Below are 15,692 nucleotides of genomic sequence, written 5' to 3'. Positions count from 1 at the left end.
TCAGCAACTCATTTTCAACAGGATATCTCTTAACCTAGCAAGAGTAAGCAATGTTAGCTTCACCCTTTATCATGTGATCTGAGAGAAAAGTCAAGTGGTCTTTAACCCATTCTGCCTCAGTATGAATAGCATCACAGGCTTTGGCTGTTTTTCCTTTAGGAATCTGAGCCACTCAGATTCTCCCTGTGTCTTGGTGGGTGCTGGGAGAGAGCAGCTGATTTGCAGAAGGAAAAGGAAACTCTGCCAAAGCTCTTCTTGCTGTTCATGCTGCTTCAGTTTGGGAGAAAGCAGCTGAGGGCATGATAGCCTGTGTGTATGTGTGTTAATATTAGGGCTTCGAGAAATGCAGAGCTTGGCATCAGGCACCAGTGCTGGGGACCAGATGAGAACCTCCCGTCTTCTCCCTTGTGGGTCTCCAGTTGCCTGTCTGGCAAATGTTAACTAAAAGAGATTAGGAACATCATTTCACACGTTTCCTTGCCAGTACAAACTTGTAAGAGGATGGGAACAGTTACAGGGCAGAGAAGGTCTGTTGCTGGGAAGTTGTTTTCTTTTTGGTGGTGTCTCTATGACAATCATAACATGTAGCACAACCTTCTTTGCTTTTTCAAATCCATTTAAGCAATGCCTTTTCTGAAGATTATGGGGTTAGAAAGCTAGATGGCAATAATATGCCACCTTGAGCTTTCTGGTGTACAATGGATAAGTATTCAGATGCTAGTATTGTACTCACTTGAAGAAAGGAATCTTTTCCTCTTTCTGGATGAACAGTCTTATGCACCCACAGCTGTATAAACTATATTTCAGTGCAGATGTATAGTTGCCTGCACTGTCCTGAATGCAACCCTGGTGGAAACAAGGCCTCATTCTCTAAAATCATGGCTGTAAACAATAGATAACCATAACATTCATTTGAGTTTGATTTGAGTTGTATTTATGTTTCGGTTCTGCCATATGTGAAATTAGTCCCTCCTCATTCTCAGCAAAACCTGTGTTTCTGGTGTCTTTCGCTTCATGGGTTCTGGGGCACCACAGGAAAAAAATCCAGCTGCCTGGGTCACATATTGTCTAGTACACTTGAGTAATGATGTGACAAGTTAGTGGAAATAAAAACTTTGTCAAAATAAAAAAGGGAAGGGAAAGTGAGAGAGATTTGAACCCCTCTGTGGCATGATAGGCAGCCTTTGTTTCAGCAGTCCCATTCCTCTGATTTTGTTATCATTGCATGGAAGTAAAACATGGCTGATATATAACTTCAGTGGAACACTCCAGCTGAACAAGCCAAATTCCTGTTATTAAATGTACAGCAGACTAAACAGTTTTGTTAAATATCAGGCATCGAATTACACCCGGTGGATCTCAGCTTGTCACATATCTGCACTGCAGATTAATCACATTTGCTATGGTTTCATTCAAAAGCCTTTGAATTTTTTAAAAATAAAAATGTTGTTTCTCTATAGCGACTCTCCGGTGCTGATGTCTTGTTTGGGGGGGGGTGGGCAGCTAGGACCATGCTTAATGTTTTTTGGGAAACAAATGGTGGCCTGACAAATAATATTTTAAAATCCATCTTTTGTTTTAACAATTCCCAGTGCTTAATAGAAATAATGCAGTACATTTCCTCCATGCTGTGCTTTCCAAGGCTACTGTGAGGGCGGTCTGCTTAGTTTGAAGTTCCGTGTTGGGGGCACATCAAAGGCTGTCTTGAAAAATGTTTCCAGTTGTGGCCTACTTTGTTCATTTGACTATTCTATCCTACTTTTGGCAAAGTGAGCTTGTGAGAAGATCTGAGAACGCGTCCTCAGTGTGGTGGCTAACCTCTAAGTGGGGCCTGCATTCTCTCAGAGTGACCATTAATGGGAGACTACAGAGATGGCACCTTTGGAGGGCATCTTATTCCAGTTGAGCTCCCTCCCCTCCCCAATCTCCACCCTCCCCAGGCTGCCCCCCCCCAATCTTCAGAAATGTATCAAACCGGGTACAGTGCTGGCAGTGCCAGTGAGGGTTGGTTTCTCGGAGCCAACAGTGGGGTACGTCACACCTTTTTACTTCCTTCCAGGGTACAAGTCAGGAGCCAGATGAGCCCCTGTGGTACTGCCAGAGCTACTGGCTTTTGTTCCAGCCAAGAGTATTGTGGGAGGAGTCAATTTGCTCCCCGCCCCCCAGCCATGCCCTAAACATTTCAGCACCACAGGAAGTGTTCTTGTACCCCACTGGCTGCGCAGGATGAGGCAATGCCCCACCATTGGTTTCCAAACCTGCACCCTTACCTCTTGTTTGTATATATGTATATGTGTGCCATCAAGATGCAATGACCCCAGCGAGGGCAAGAGAGAAGCAGGGGTGGTTTACCTTTGCCTTCCTCTGCAGAGTCTTTCCTGGATGGTCTCTCATCCAAGATTCTACTTGGCATCCGAGATCTGACAAGACTGGATTATTCCATATCATTCCTCATATCTATCCCCTTAGGACAGGAAAATACCCTGAGCCAGCCCTGACTGGCAGCATGTCTCTTTTTTCTCTTCAACAATACTTGTATAAAAACACATTGCTGTAAAATATCTCTTACTCAAAAGGGAAGTTTCCTGGAAGAGAAAACCAGTGTTTATCACAATGGCCAACTCTCTATTAGTGTGCTATGATAGTATCTGTTCCCAGTTCTTAAAATTAAGCACTGTGCCTACTATGTGCAAATTTCCCACAAGGACAGATACTTCACCAGTCCTTATTTAAATAAGGATAGTCCTTATTTTCTATTACATGTCCCTGGTAAAATATTGCTTCATTTTGTCTTTTGGGGAAATGCTAGGGCAGTGGTGGCGAACCTTTGGCACTCCAGATGTTATGGACTACAATTCCCATCAGACCCCAACCAGCATGGCCAATTGGCCATGCTGGAAGGGGCTGATGGGAATTGTAGTCCATAACATCTGGAGTGCCAAAGGTTCGCCACCACGGTGCTAGCGTGTTAGTATGCACACACGTGCGTTAAGTTCTTTAGAATTCAACCCTCTTGCTCACATCGCTGTAAGATGAATTTCTGAGTAGGGGAATAAATGCTTTTTTATTTTAGCTCACATGGATGTCAATGGACAGTGTCCTACTTCCCTTCCGTCTGTCTCCCAACTGCTTAGCTGTGTGGCTGAATGTGTTTGTTGGAGGGGTTCTGTAAAAACGACGCCCAGATTCATAACACTTTCTAATTTTAAAAAGTAAAATGTATTTCTTTACATACTTAAATTATACCCTGCCTGTCTTCCCAGTGAGGACTTGGAGAGGCTTACATTGTTCTTCTGTCTTCCATTTTATCATCACAACAACCCTTTGAGGTAGGTCATATCGAGAGTGTATGACTGGCCAAAGTCAGCCACCATGTTTCCATGGCAGGGTGGGCATTTGAACTTCAGCCTCCTGGATCCTAGTCCAGTAAGTGCTACATTACACTGGCTAGTGTTACAGTTCATTGTTGACCCAGCTGTAGAAGTCAGTTCAGTGGAAACTGTTAAAGACTCTGGCCGTTTCTGCACAGCCATGCTCGGGGGATGCGTCGGCATATATGAAGCCGATGCACCCCCCCCCCCTGGACCGTTCGCACAAACGGTCCCGGTACGGGCGGGGAAGACGGCGCAGCCTGCGTGGAGGCTGCGTTGTTGGCCAAACTCCTTACTGTCCCTCTGACCTTCTGGCACGTTGCCCAGGCCAGGGGACACCCCGGTAGGTCGGAAGGACGGTAAGGCGTTCGGGAAAGGGGGGAACGGCGCCTTCCAGCTGCTGCCATTCGCTCAGTAGCAGTTGGAAGTCGCTGTTTCCAAAAAACCTCGCCCAGAGAGCGAGGTTTGGAAACAGCGGCTTCGTGCTGCTCGGGGGTTGCGAGGCCGCTGCTGCTTCGATGCAGCAGCGGCTGCCATGCAAACCCCTCCCCAGGGACGCTTTTTAAAGCATCCCTGGGACGCTGTATTCTGCCCGTGCGGAAACAGCCTCTAAATGAATAGTTGGCACAGAAGGAGTAATATGTTCATAATAGTAGAGACATGTTAGCCAGCAAAGCAGTTTGCTAGTGGGAAATACCAGTAATCAACGTTGGAGAGGAATTTCCACCCACACTGTCAATCAGCAGGAGGCATGACAGGGGGTGCCAGCATATGCTGTAATGTTGTTGACTAGATAACAGCTATGGGTTACTTTGCCAGCATGGTGTAATGATTAAGAGAAGGTGGACTCTAATCTGGAGGACTAGATTTGATTCCCCACTCCTCGACATGCTTCTGCACTCCTACATTCCAGCTGGGTGACCTTGGGCTAGTCACAGTTTGTTCAGAACTCTCTCAGCCTCACCTACCTCACAAGGTGTCTGTTGTGGGGAGAGGAAGGGAAAGGAGCTTGTAAGCCACTTTGAGACACCTTGCTGTTGAGAAAAGCATGGTATTAATTAATTAATTAATTATTGAGTTTTTTATATCGTCCTACCCCCAAAGGGCTCTGGGCGATGAACAACATAATTATACAACATACAATTAAAAACCCATTAAAATAAACACAGCGGTCAGCATAATAAAACAGCGTCAGCAATAAAATCCTTATTAAAACCCTCCCAAAGGGGGGGGAAGGGTCCCATAGATGGTAAAGGGACCCCAAACACAGGAGACTAAAGTGGGAGAGGGGCAAATCAGCAGCCAGACACTCCAAAAGCCCGGTGGAACAACTCTGTCTTACAGTCCCTGCGGAACTCACCAAGATCCCGCAGGGCCCGGACAGCTGGAGGGAGAGTGTTCCACCATGCAGAGGCCAGGGCCATAAAGGCCCTGGCCCGAGTGGAAGCCAGCCACATCATTGAGGGGCTGGGAACCACCAGCAGATTGGCTTCTGCTGAACGCAATTTGGATTTGCTTATCCAAATTCTTTTCTTCTGCTGCCGATAGCAAAGTTTCTTGTTGGTTTTCTTCGAGGCCAGTTGCCTCTGCAACTAGTGCCAACTTCTCAACAGTTATCAGTAACGGTGGGGATTCTTTTTTCATTTGCTCCTCAGAGATGGCTAGTGGTTTCTGCTAGCAAGTACCTTCAACTGCTGCTGGGTGGAGCTCAAACTGAACTTAGCAAAAAGTCAGTGGTGTTAAGATACCTGTGTGTCTTCTGTTTTTGTCTGTGAAATGTCTGAAGGTACCCAAGGCCAAGTATTCTTACCCACCAGCTTTTGAAAAAAATCCAGAACAGGCAGATTTAGGCTGCAATCCGAAGCAGAGCTACACGCCAGTGGTAGGATTCAGCAGGTTTGCACCACTTCGGCAGAACCGGTTGTTAGGGTTGTAAACAAACAGTTGTTAAATTATTTGAATCCCACCACTGGCTACACCTTTCTAAGCCCAATGGACTCTGCTTCCAATTACAGTGTTAGACATCTACCCTGGATCTTGAAATGTTCCATCGGTTATTCTAATGGCATCTTCTGGAACGGAAGTAAAATAAGGAAGTAAAATAAGATTGGTTTTTTCATATGTGAATTCACTGACTATCATCCAAAGTTAATGTAGTTTCAAGTGGGTAGCTGGGTTGGTCTGCAACGGAACAACAAGACTGAAGGTCCAGTAGCACCTTGAAGACCAACAAGATTTCCAGAGCATAAACTTTGGAGACGTCTGACAAAGGGAGCTTTTAATCCCCATGGTTTTATATGCTGTTGAGGTCTGGGGATGGAATGAGCGAATTCTTCTTAATCTGGAAACCATTCAGAACCTCTTCCTCAGGTGTGTCTTGACACTTCTAAGGGGAACACCTGTGACTCTGCTTAGGGCAGAACTTGGTCTGCAACAGTCAAAGCCTGTGCCCACTTGACCATTCTAAAATTATGGAAGAAAACAAGCAGCAATAACATTTTGTTTAAATACCAGTATACCATTCCAGACGATCTAATGCACATATCAGCAAACAATTCTAACCTGCATGACTAGGTCCTCAACAGGAATACCCTAATTTATAAAATCATAATTTTACAATCCAAGTTTTCTCCCTGGTATGGAATAATCAAAAAAGATTACCTCAGAGCCCCTTACTTGGTGGATATTTCACAATATAACATCAGAAAGGCATTAACGTCATTACGTTTCCAACCAATACTGGCGGAATACTTAGCTGGACGCTATTCTCAAGCAACCATTGGAACAACATCTTTGTATCTGCGAAATAGTGGTGGAAGACCTTCCACATTATGCCTTAGAATATCCTCTGTTTGTGAAACTGAGGTCTAAATTTCTTTACAGCATCTTCATTATGATACAGTTTTATTCTGATTTTGATAAACTAAACTTTCTGCTTTCAGACACTGATCTTTTTGTATCCTATAAAATGGCTTTGTTTGCACTGGCAGGAGGCAGGGTTAGAGCGAAGGTAGTATCCAAGAAAGCCGTAAAGAAAGCTTTGCAATCTCCTTGCTGCTGCCTAGCCATTGCTGTTGATTAATACTCTACAAGCTGACACTTCTCACTGTGTTCCTTTCCAAGCATTTCATTCTGTGCTTGATTTTCTACCCTTTAGTGTATATATTTGCTTGTTAGGAGTTAGGATTAGTAGTTGCACATTGTAGAGCAGTAGAATATTTTATACTTCATTTCAGCCTATTGATATAAGAATAAGGTTAATCCCTTCCGCACATGCAGAATAATGCACTTTCAATCCTCTTTCAATGCATTTTGCAGTTGGGTTTTACTGTGCAGAATAGCAAAATCCACTTGCAAACAATTGTGAAAGTGGATTGAAAGTGCATTATTCTGCATGTGCAGAAGGGGCCCTTATATAGCTGTTGTGCAGTTGCCGTATCTGCTCATATGTTTGGAGGTGGCACAGCAACTGGGAGAGGGTCAGGAGGCTGAGGGATACCTTTTTAAAAAGCAGTTTGCCTTTTTTAAAATCCCCTTAATTTTGTTTCAGTATTTCAGAAAGGGTATGATTACCATTATCCAGAAATTTTGGAAGTATTGGTGCCTTTATGGAAACGTGTTTGAAGTAACTGGGATTCAGGACTATTCAGGTGACAGCAGACCTGCCCTTCATGTGGAAAAGACCAGGTTTACTGCCATTATTTCACTGAATAGTATACCTGGCACCTGGACTCAGATGCCTGGTAAATTGTGAACTACATTAACAATGCAAAAATGCAATTAGTATCCAAAAGGCTATCACCACAACCACATGGTATATTTTAACAAATAGATCAGTTTATAAATGAAAGTTTACAATAAATCATGTGTTTTCATACACTTCATATATACATTTCATCATCCAACATTATATCATATCAGAAATAAGTACATAATTTTAAATAAACAAGTTTCAGTTACAAGCAATTCAAAGTTGTGAAAATATGAGGTGGGGCTGGTTAACCTTCCAGATTTTTAGTTAAACTTGTATAGCCTTCCAAGGCCCCTCAATAAATTTCCTATATTAGGATTTAAGTCTCAAAAGGACCCTTGCCCAGTAAACTGTGAAGCCAAAATATAACCTGAAAAAAAATCCCAGGATTTCAGGAATGCTTTTTACCATTTTGGATATCCCCAAAACTCAACAAATTAGCAAATTTGGGGTATAAATTTACCTCTGAAATATTGAAATGCACACTTCTATTTTTCCTTACTTATTCTAGGTGGGAAGTGACTGTTTCTTTTTATTTTAAAGGAATTTCAAACCCAGATTTTGCATTGGAGATGTTCCTAAAAATATGAGTCTCAGCTCAGATTTAAAGTCTTTTCAAGTCTGCGTGCAAATAAGGTGCAAAACTTGAAGAGCAGATGTGCTTCATTTCCACTTTGTTTTGTTTGATCCGGCAAGCTCACCACATGGATTTCTGGGTCATTTTCATGCCTTGAAAAAACCTTATTAATCAGAACAGAGCGAAGGAACTTTTCCCGTGAATGTATTCCACCCAAAATGGAACAGCTGGCAGATCTCAATGTTCCTCTTAGCTTCGTTCCCTTGGAAATCTTACCAAGATTGACTTTTTGCTCAGGCAATTGTCTGAAGGTCACTGATGTAATATTAATTTCAGAAGCTAATCAGGGTTGATCAAATTTTCGAGTGGGAGGCCATCTAGAAAAACCATGTATGTTGATGCAAGTTTTTTGGAGAGCAAACAAGAAATTTATCATTCAATTAGATGTCTGCAAGCTCTGTATTCAATTATGTATTTACTTCATTTATACCCCATATTTCTCCCCAATGGGGACCTCCTAATTGCCTTGGGCACTTGAACTATTTATAAATGAATAAAAATAAAGCCATGATTTAGACTGAATCTCTGAATAATCCAGTATAGCGATCATAGCTGCTTCACATCTTGCGTAACTGTTTCCTTTGAGTTTGTGTCTTTCCTATGTAAGGCAGAAAGGGGTGGGATGGGGAGATAGAAAATACAGGATGGAAATTTGTGAATAGTTCAGTTTATCTTTTTTAAAAAACTCCACAAAACCATGAAAGTTACATCTAATAAATAATACATTGCATCTAATATTATAAGTTCCCGATGTTGATATTACATCTTGTTATAATGTTACATGTTGTAATATATTCTGTGACAATGTCTCATTCTTAACTGCCAAATATCCACTGCAGTTCCTTTTGATATTTCTCCTCAGACCAAACTCCGACACCAACCCGATTCCTGAAGAACTGTGAGGAAGTGGGCCTCTTCAACGATATAGACTGCTCCTTAGAGCATGAGTTTAGAAAGGCACAAGAAGAAGAGACCAATAAAAGGGTATGCCCCTTTGTAGACTGGAAACCCTTTCCCCCTTCTATGTGCTGCAAGAATGTTGTGTGAAAGCCGAAAGAGCTTTATTACCTGAATGAGGGGGGGAAACGTTTAGATTGGAAACTAGGTGGCACTGTAGATTGTGACATAAACTGGTAAAATTGAGCATTTATCCAGGTTTAAAGCTAATGAAAGACCATTAGTCAGCTTTTATAAAAGTAAACAGGATAATATTACCAGATCCACGCTTACACAAACCACCTTGTAACTGTATCTCCCGTGAGAGCAGAAAACACGTATACATTTCTGACAGTGGGGGCTTCAACTTTCATTTTTTGCACATGCAAAATTTTATCTGTGAAAAGTGGGGAAAAAACAGGTGAGCAGAAAGATCTTGATTCCTGCACTTCTAACATTTTTGAAGAAGTGTGGTAAAAATAAAATGCAGGTATAAGTTTAACTTAAAGAGAGAAAACTGCCATTTATAAACAGCACATTTGCTGCTGCTTTTTGAAAAGGGGGATTGTATGTTAAAATTGCTATCATTATGGGTCAAATTTTGCTGCTGTTGTCTGTGGTTGTTTCCATACCCCCTGAGGGGATACCACATCAATTCTCTGCTAACATTCTGTGCGGCTGTAGTATTTCTGTGGTTAAGTACTGGACTAAGTAAGAGGAGAGTTAACTGGGCTCCTGTTAGCATCCACCACTATGATGTTGAAAGCCAATTAAAATCAAAACCTTCATTTCCCCCCTTATTTTCACTTTGCATATTCAGGACACAATCCAGTCAAGTGTTTTGATGTATAGATTTGAATTGCTGCTATTCTGTATGTGGCAGCTTCTGAAACTCCCCTGAATTTTAAGATCTGTTTGTTTTGTAATGAGGGGTGCTACTGTGGAATTAAAAAAGAAACGGAGAACCTCTTCAAGTGTGAAACTCCAGTCTCAGGAATGTTGTTGTATAAAGTATTTAGCATAAGAAAATCAGAATTATACTCTTTACTCAAGTAAAATCTGAGAGCCACATTTATGGAAGATTTATAAGGTATTCATATAAACCTCTATAAAAGCAATTCTGAGTTACTGCAAAGTCTGACTTAGGAAAACAGAAGTGCTTATTTTACATTGATGCACAGGAGAGTCTTCACACGCAGCAGCAAAGGTGGAAGTTTCATGCAAGATAAAATTTCCAACCCACAGTTACACTTTTGTGTCAGTAGGACTGTGACGCCTCTGAGTGCGGTTTGTTGCTGTGGTGAATGCTGATATGTCTATTACATGCAACAGTAAGCTTTGACTGACAATAGCTTCACTTTGGGTGTAGATCTATTAAACAGTCTCTAGGTCATTCAACACTGGACAAACTACACATAATAGTTTGTGTAGTCTGTGTGAAATTTTGTCTCCTATGAAGAGCCCCCCCCCCCCCCAATTCTCCAGGGAAACAACACATATTTTGACTGGCAAATGATTGCAATTAATGAGTCAAATCCAACATTATGTGAAGTCCTAAGAAACCTTTTACACATGAGTCAGCTACATTGTATCTTGCTGCCCAATTCTGCATTTTTTCTATGAATTCCACCCATTTTTCCCTCTGGTTCCAAAAACGTTTCCCCTTCATTTTTCTCCATTGTTTCCCTGAGCACGTTAACTGCACTTCAACCAAAAGTTTTTCTCATTCCATTACCAAGCCAGCTTCCCTTGAGCACATGATCGTGTTTAAATGGTCCCTATTTCTCTGGTCCACCAAACACCTGCCCCTTATCCACACCCTCTGTAGTTGCCCAACTCTTCAGCCATTTTCTCTTCCCCTCTACCACCATTTTCAAAAGGATTTTCAACAATCTCTGTCATATTGCACCAGTGTTGCTAACATTGAGGCAGAAATACAAAGAAATGGGGTTGATTGAATCAGCTTTGTCAGTTTCATGTGGGACCTGTGATGTTTTCGTTCAAGCAGAGATTGCAGAATTAATTAACAGAAAATGCTTCCAAGGCACAAGGTCTGACCACTGGGAAAATCTGTGGCAATCTGTGCATGTGGAAAAGACCAGAGACTTACAGTCTCTAACGCCCTTGGTTTCGACAGACTTGGAAGCATGTAGCTCTACAGAGGATTGCACTGTTTTTTAAATTATATAAATTATACAGCACAATCCTATGCAGAATTACTCCAGTCTAAGGAAAGTAAAATCCATGGGCTTAAACTGTGGAAACAGTGTAATATAATGTGGCTTCCTGCCACCAATTATAACCATTTAAATTTCAACAGGGGGAAATCACATGGGAGAGGAGAGGAAAGAAGAGAGGAAAGGGCAGGCATGGATGACCGAGAGAGGGAGAAATGGTTGAAGCAGTTCATATTAGCAGCCAGTACTCATAGAGGGAAAATAGGTCACGTAGCTATTGCATCCACACACTTGGAAAGAACGGTTTCTGGCACCTCCATCCCAGGTTCCAGTATCCTGACCACAGATGCTGCTGAGAAAAATGAAAATGTCAGCAAATTATGTTTGGTAACCGGATAGGAGAGAATGCAAACTTCCTGTCATCCAGGTCAAGGAGTCATCTCTTTGTGACAGTAGCCCGTAATTAGCAGCTCTGTCTCGGACAGAGACTATCACTCAGACTCTGCAATCCAAAGCAGCTAGGTAGACAGTGTCGACAGATCAGGTTTTCATCAAAGACACAAGGAGCAGGTTTTATGTTTACATTGGTCGTGAGCACGAAGTACTTGCAGCCACATTACTTTTTTTTTTTGCTGCCAGTGAAGAACTGTTGGGAAACTGTCTGTGTAGCAATGAATGCAGGTCTGCAAGAACCAAGCTGCAACCATCTGTGTTCCTTCCCTACCAAATAACTGGAGCAACTGTATAAAAAATCTGCATAGCAATGCTTCACCTGTATTCTGTGTATTACTGAGAAAAGTACAAGCAGCATCCAACTTGGGATACTATAAGGTGCTCTTTTGAAGTAGGTATGTCTTTGTTATGATGGAAGGTGTGAGCTCAAAGTGTCTTTTGAAATCTCTTCCGCAGTGCTTTGCCAGGGGTTTCAAATGTAGCATGGCTGCAAAATACTAGTTGCAATAATAATATTGAACAGCGCGGTCTACTATGCCAGTGCAGATCATGCAACTACCATTATCGTAGCTAAACCCTCTCAAGCATAGCAGTCTTAGAATCATTGTGGCTTTTGACTTGTGTTTTGGGGTCATGGATATGAGGAAGAGGATATCATAAAAGTCCAGTAGGATATGCAATCACTTTTTGAAGCAGTTTTAAAGCCATTTTACCAAGGTTCCTTTGAGAATGGGAGAGGCGAGATGGGAAAGATCTGCAGTTTGTATATATGGTCCACTTAACCAGTATCTTTAAAATTCTGAACTGTTATTGTCCAACAACTTTCTAAGCTCTCCCCGACCCCATGCAAGGGGACATTTCTTTGTTAAGTGCAATGATGTCTCATTGTAGGTGGGTAAGAAGCGAAAGCAGTGAATCCACACCACAAGTGGTGTGGATTCAGTTGCTCCACCAATTTTTGATGCGTTAGTGTAACCAGTGACCCCTTTGTTCCTAAATGGCCTATTTAGTACTTGCATGCTAAATGCAGAACGTTGGGAAAATATCTTTACAAATATTTTATTAATTGTATTTACATGATTTATAGTTTGTGTTTCTATTTGCTCACATGGCCTTTGCTCTGTGTTCTGAGTTCTGATGCTAGTTTCCAGACTTTTGCCTGGACTAGCAGAGATTGCCACATCTCTGTTAATTTAGGAGATTTTTATGCTGCCTCTCCAGAGTACTGCTTAAAGGGGTTGGTAAGATTTGGAACCACCCATGTAAAAAGTGTCAAGGTGGGCAAGTGAGCACACACACAGAATTCCATTCTGATCTTCCAGCTTTCGAAAGATGGAAAGTCAGGTAGCTGAAAGCAACAAGGCTATGCGTCGGAGATGGTGATTCTCTCTTGTGGCATTGAACATGGTTCAATATTAAGGAATCAGGATACAAAATTCCTCATTAAATGGCTGTGGTAGACTGAAAGTTCAATCCTAAGGAGAATTGCAACCATCTTCTAACCCCTTTAACTTCAAACAGACTTATGAAGGTGTAACGTGCCGTAAGATTGCAGTATAAACACTGTTTTCTTTGAGCATCTTTTTGCTAGAGAGAGATTGGTCTGGTCTGCACAGCACAAATAAGGTGGCTTGAGGTTGCAAAAAAAAAGGCATCTTGGGGAGGAACTCTACACAGCTTTTCCCCAAGACATCCTCAGAACACTTGATTTCTGCTCATAGCGTCTTTTTCAGAAAACATTTTAAAATGCACTTTTTTCCTTTAAACCACCTGCAAGACGTCTCCTGCCTAGCTGCATGGAATGCAGAGCTCAGGAGGTGATTTATTTTTCCTGCTCGACTTTTAAGCTCTCTGATCAGTTTCACCCTCCACTTGCGCCTGAAATTTTGTGTGCTGCTGGAGGGATTCTCCCTGCCTCTATTTGCTTAAGTGTGCCCCAGGATGTTTGCTTTACAGGCTCCAATGCAGGATACCTTTTCAGCCCCAAAAGTACATACTAGTTTTCCTATTTTTTATTTTTGATGAGCTACCTCCGTAGCTACACAGACATGAATATGACAATCTTAGCCATTTGGAGGACTTGTCTATAGCCCATTGAAAAGCATAGAGTGGACCTGACCTCTGTGCACTGTCTGAATTTTTTTCTTACTGTGCAGGAAATTGTACAGAAGAAGGCAGTGAGAAATCGAGTGAGAAATTGTACAGAAGAAGATAGTGAGAAATAAAAGATTTTGTGAAGTTAGAACACCTTTGCTTCTTTTCCACATGCCTCTTTGTAACCAACAGCTCTTGTGCAACACTGCAAGCATAGTATCGTGTGACTCTCATTCATTTCTGTGTCATTCACAAAGAACTTTCCAGTAGTGTGTACTGGAGCTAGTCACTGAAAGACATCTAGAGCTAGCACAATATAGTATCAAAAATATTGAGCTATGGGTCAAAATGGCCGTGATTCAAATGTTGCCTCCATTTTCAGTACAAATGGTCTTCAGCTAGATCTCTCACATTTGAGCTACAATATGTGGACCTACCTTACTGGGTCGTTACAAGCTTATGACAAAAAAAGTATCTAAAATGCTTTGCTTAACTAATTTTATTGATGCTTATACTAATGATTGAAGTTGTGTATCAGGGGAAAGAACCTCTGAGTTGTTAACATTAGTAAAATGTTACCACAATGTTATATGTGAAATTGGTACAAAATCCGAATTGACTTGAGGGTAAGTCCCACTTAATTATATGGGACTTATGAGGTAGTTTGTTTGTTTGTTTATTTGTTTATTTGTTTATTTGTTTATTTATTCATTTATTGGATTTGATAGGCCACCTCACCCCTCGAAGGGCTCGTCAGCTCACAGAAGGGCTTGAGGTGGCTCACAATTTGTTCTGTAACAATTTAATGTAGGTAGGTTGTTAACATAAAAATATAACAGAAAAGAAAAGACATGTTGGCAATTAGTTGATTAGAAGGTAGCTCATGGTTATTACGCCAAATTACTCTTTTGAGACAAATTATTGAATGCTATTAACAAGTCGTATCGCTGAAGTGCTGTGAACACCCTTATGTGACATGCAAATGCTCAATATTGTTGTCATACTATAGAACAATTTTAGAGCACATAGTGTTAGGCAGGTGGACATATTAGCACATTATAAACTGGGTCTCACAAGGAAAGAGGAAATACAAATTCAGGAAAGAAAAGAATGTTTTGCACAGTTGTTTCTGAAGACTCTAAAGACAGGATGTGTTTTAGAACCTCTATTAATAAATGACAATAATATTGACTATGTTACATTCACTGCAGCTTTTGATATGATGCTACCTTAAAAAGGAAAACACTCCAGAAGCATATGCTAGGGTCATTCGTGTTATTGACTATTGATTTAGCACAAGGCATTAGGAGATAATAACCATCTTTCAAAAAGTGTGCTGCAGTGGCATTTCTCTGTATGATTTGTTATGCACTGTACTTTGGAACCTCTCAAAATACATCGATAGTCATTTTTTAGGAATGCCGACACTTCAGCTTGCCATTCCAGATTCATTGGCCTTTTAATGTTAATCATCAGGGAATCCATGTGAGCACTAGCTGGAATTTGCAGTTCTTATAGTGCAGCTAACTAGAACTTGTGTGGAGTTGCTTACAGAGCATTTGGAGAATAAGCTCTGCTGTTATCAGTCTGTTCATTGTGAATGCCTGCATATAATAATAATAAGGATGCTAAAATAGAACATTGCAGTGGTCCAAAGTAGCTTCATATGAGGAGCAAAATGGTATAAAGGGCAGGGGAAAGTGTTGCACCAAAATGTTATTTATGTTTCTTTGTTCCTGTTTGATTCTGCTTCTCCCTGTCTCTTCCTGCCCAGAGGCTAGACTCTGGAGACCAGCAAGAACCAGGGCCAATGGGTAGGGTCGCTGGCTCTGTGTTGGGAAATACCTGGAGATTTGGGGGTGGAGCTTGGGGGTGTGTTTTAGGGAGGGGAGGGATCTCAGCAGGATATAACACCATAGAGTCTACCCTTCAAAGAGAAAGGTGCAGCAAAACATTTGGCTCTGGTAAGTTGGCTGATGCAGTATCCAAGCACAAATAGAGAGAACTGGGAAAGGCCTCAGTGGAATCATAGGAATCATTGTGCACAGAGGTAATTGTGGGAACAGTCTTTTTTAGAATATCTGCTAACTCTTCCGGTTAGAAGACACCTCTGTTGGTTATCTGTTGTGTCATTCCCCATCCCTAGGGCATCCAGGAAATCATAGGGAGACAGGCAATGGCAAACCACCTCCAAATGTATCCTGCCTTAAATATCCTACAGGATTGCCATGAGTCATTATGAGATCACTTGACACAGATCTTAGGCACAAACT

General features: G+C 41.6%; 1 protein-coding gene across 5 annotated transcripts in view; it reads left to right on the top strand.

Annotated features, from left to right (window-relative positions):
• CREB5 (cAMP responsive element binding protein 5) overlaps positions 1 to 15,692 on the top strand; it is a 285,186-nt gene that overhangs the window by 72,099 nt on the left and 197,395 nt on the right. For 4 of the 5 annotated variants that reach the window (XM_048511159.1, XM_048511158.1, XM_048511160.1 and 1 more), the window contains one exon: positions 8,622 to 8,743. The exons of the other annotated variant lie outside the window; for it this stretch is intronic. In XM_048511159.1, coding sequence (XP_048367116.1) covers positions 8,622 to 8,743 — 122 coding nt within the window. The remainder of the gene's footprint in view (positions 1 to 8,621; positions 8,744 to 15,692) is intronic. 5 annotated transcript variants of the gene reach the window in all.

Source organism: Sphaerodactylus townsendi, linkage group LG11 (genome assembly GCF_021028975.2).
Source record: "Sphaerodactylus townsendi isolate TG3544 linkage group LG11, MPM_Stown_v2.3, whole genome shotgun sequence".
NCBI classification, from domain to species: Eukaryota; Metazoa; Chordata; class Lepidosauria; order Squamata; family Sphaerodactylidae; genus Sphaerodactylus; species Sphaerodactylus townsendi.
Note: the sequence above shows the minus strand (reverse complement) of the source record. Positions and strands in the feature narration are given on the sequence as shown.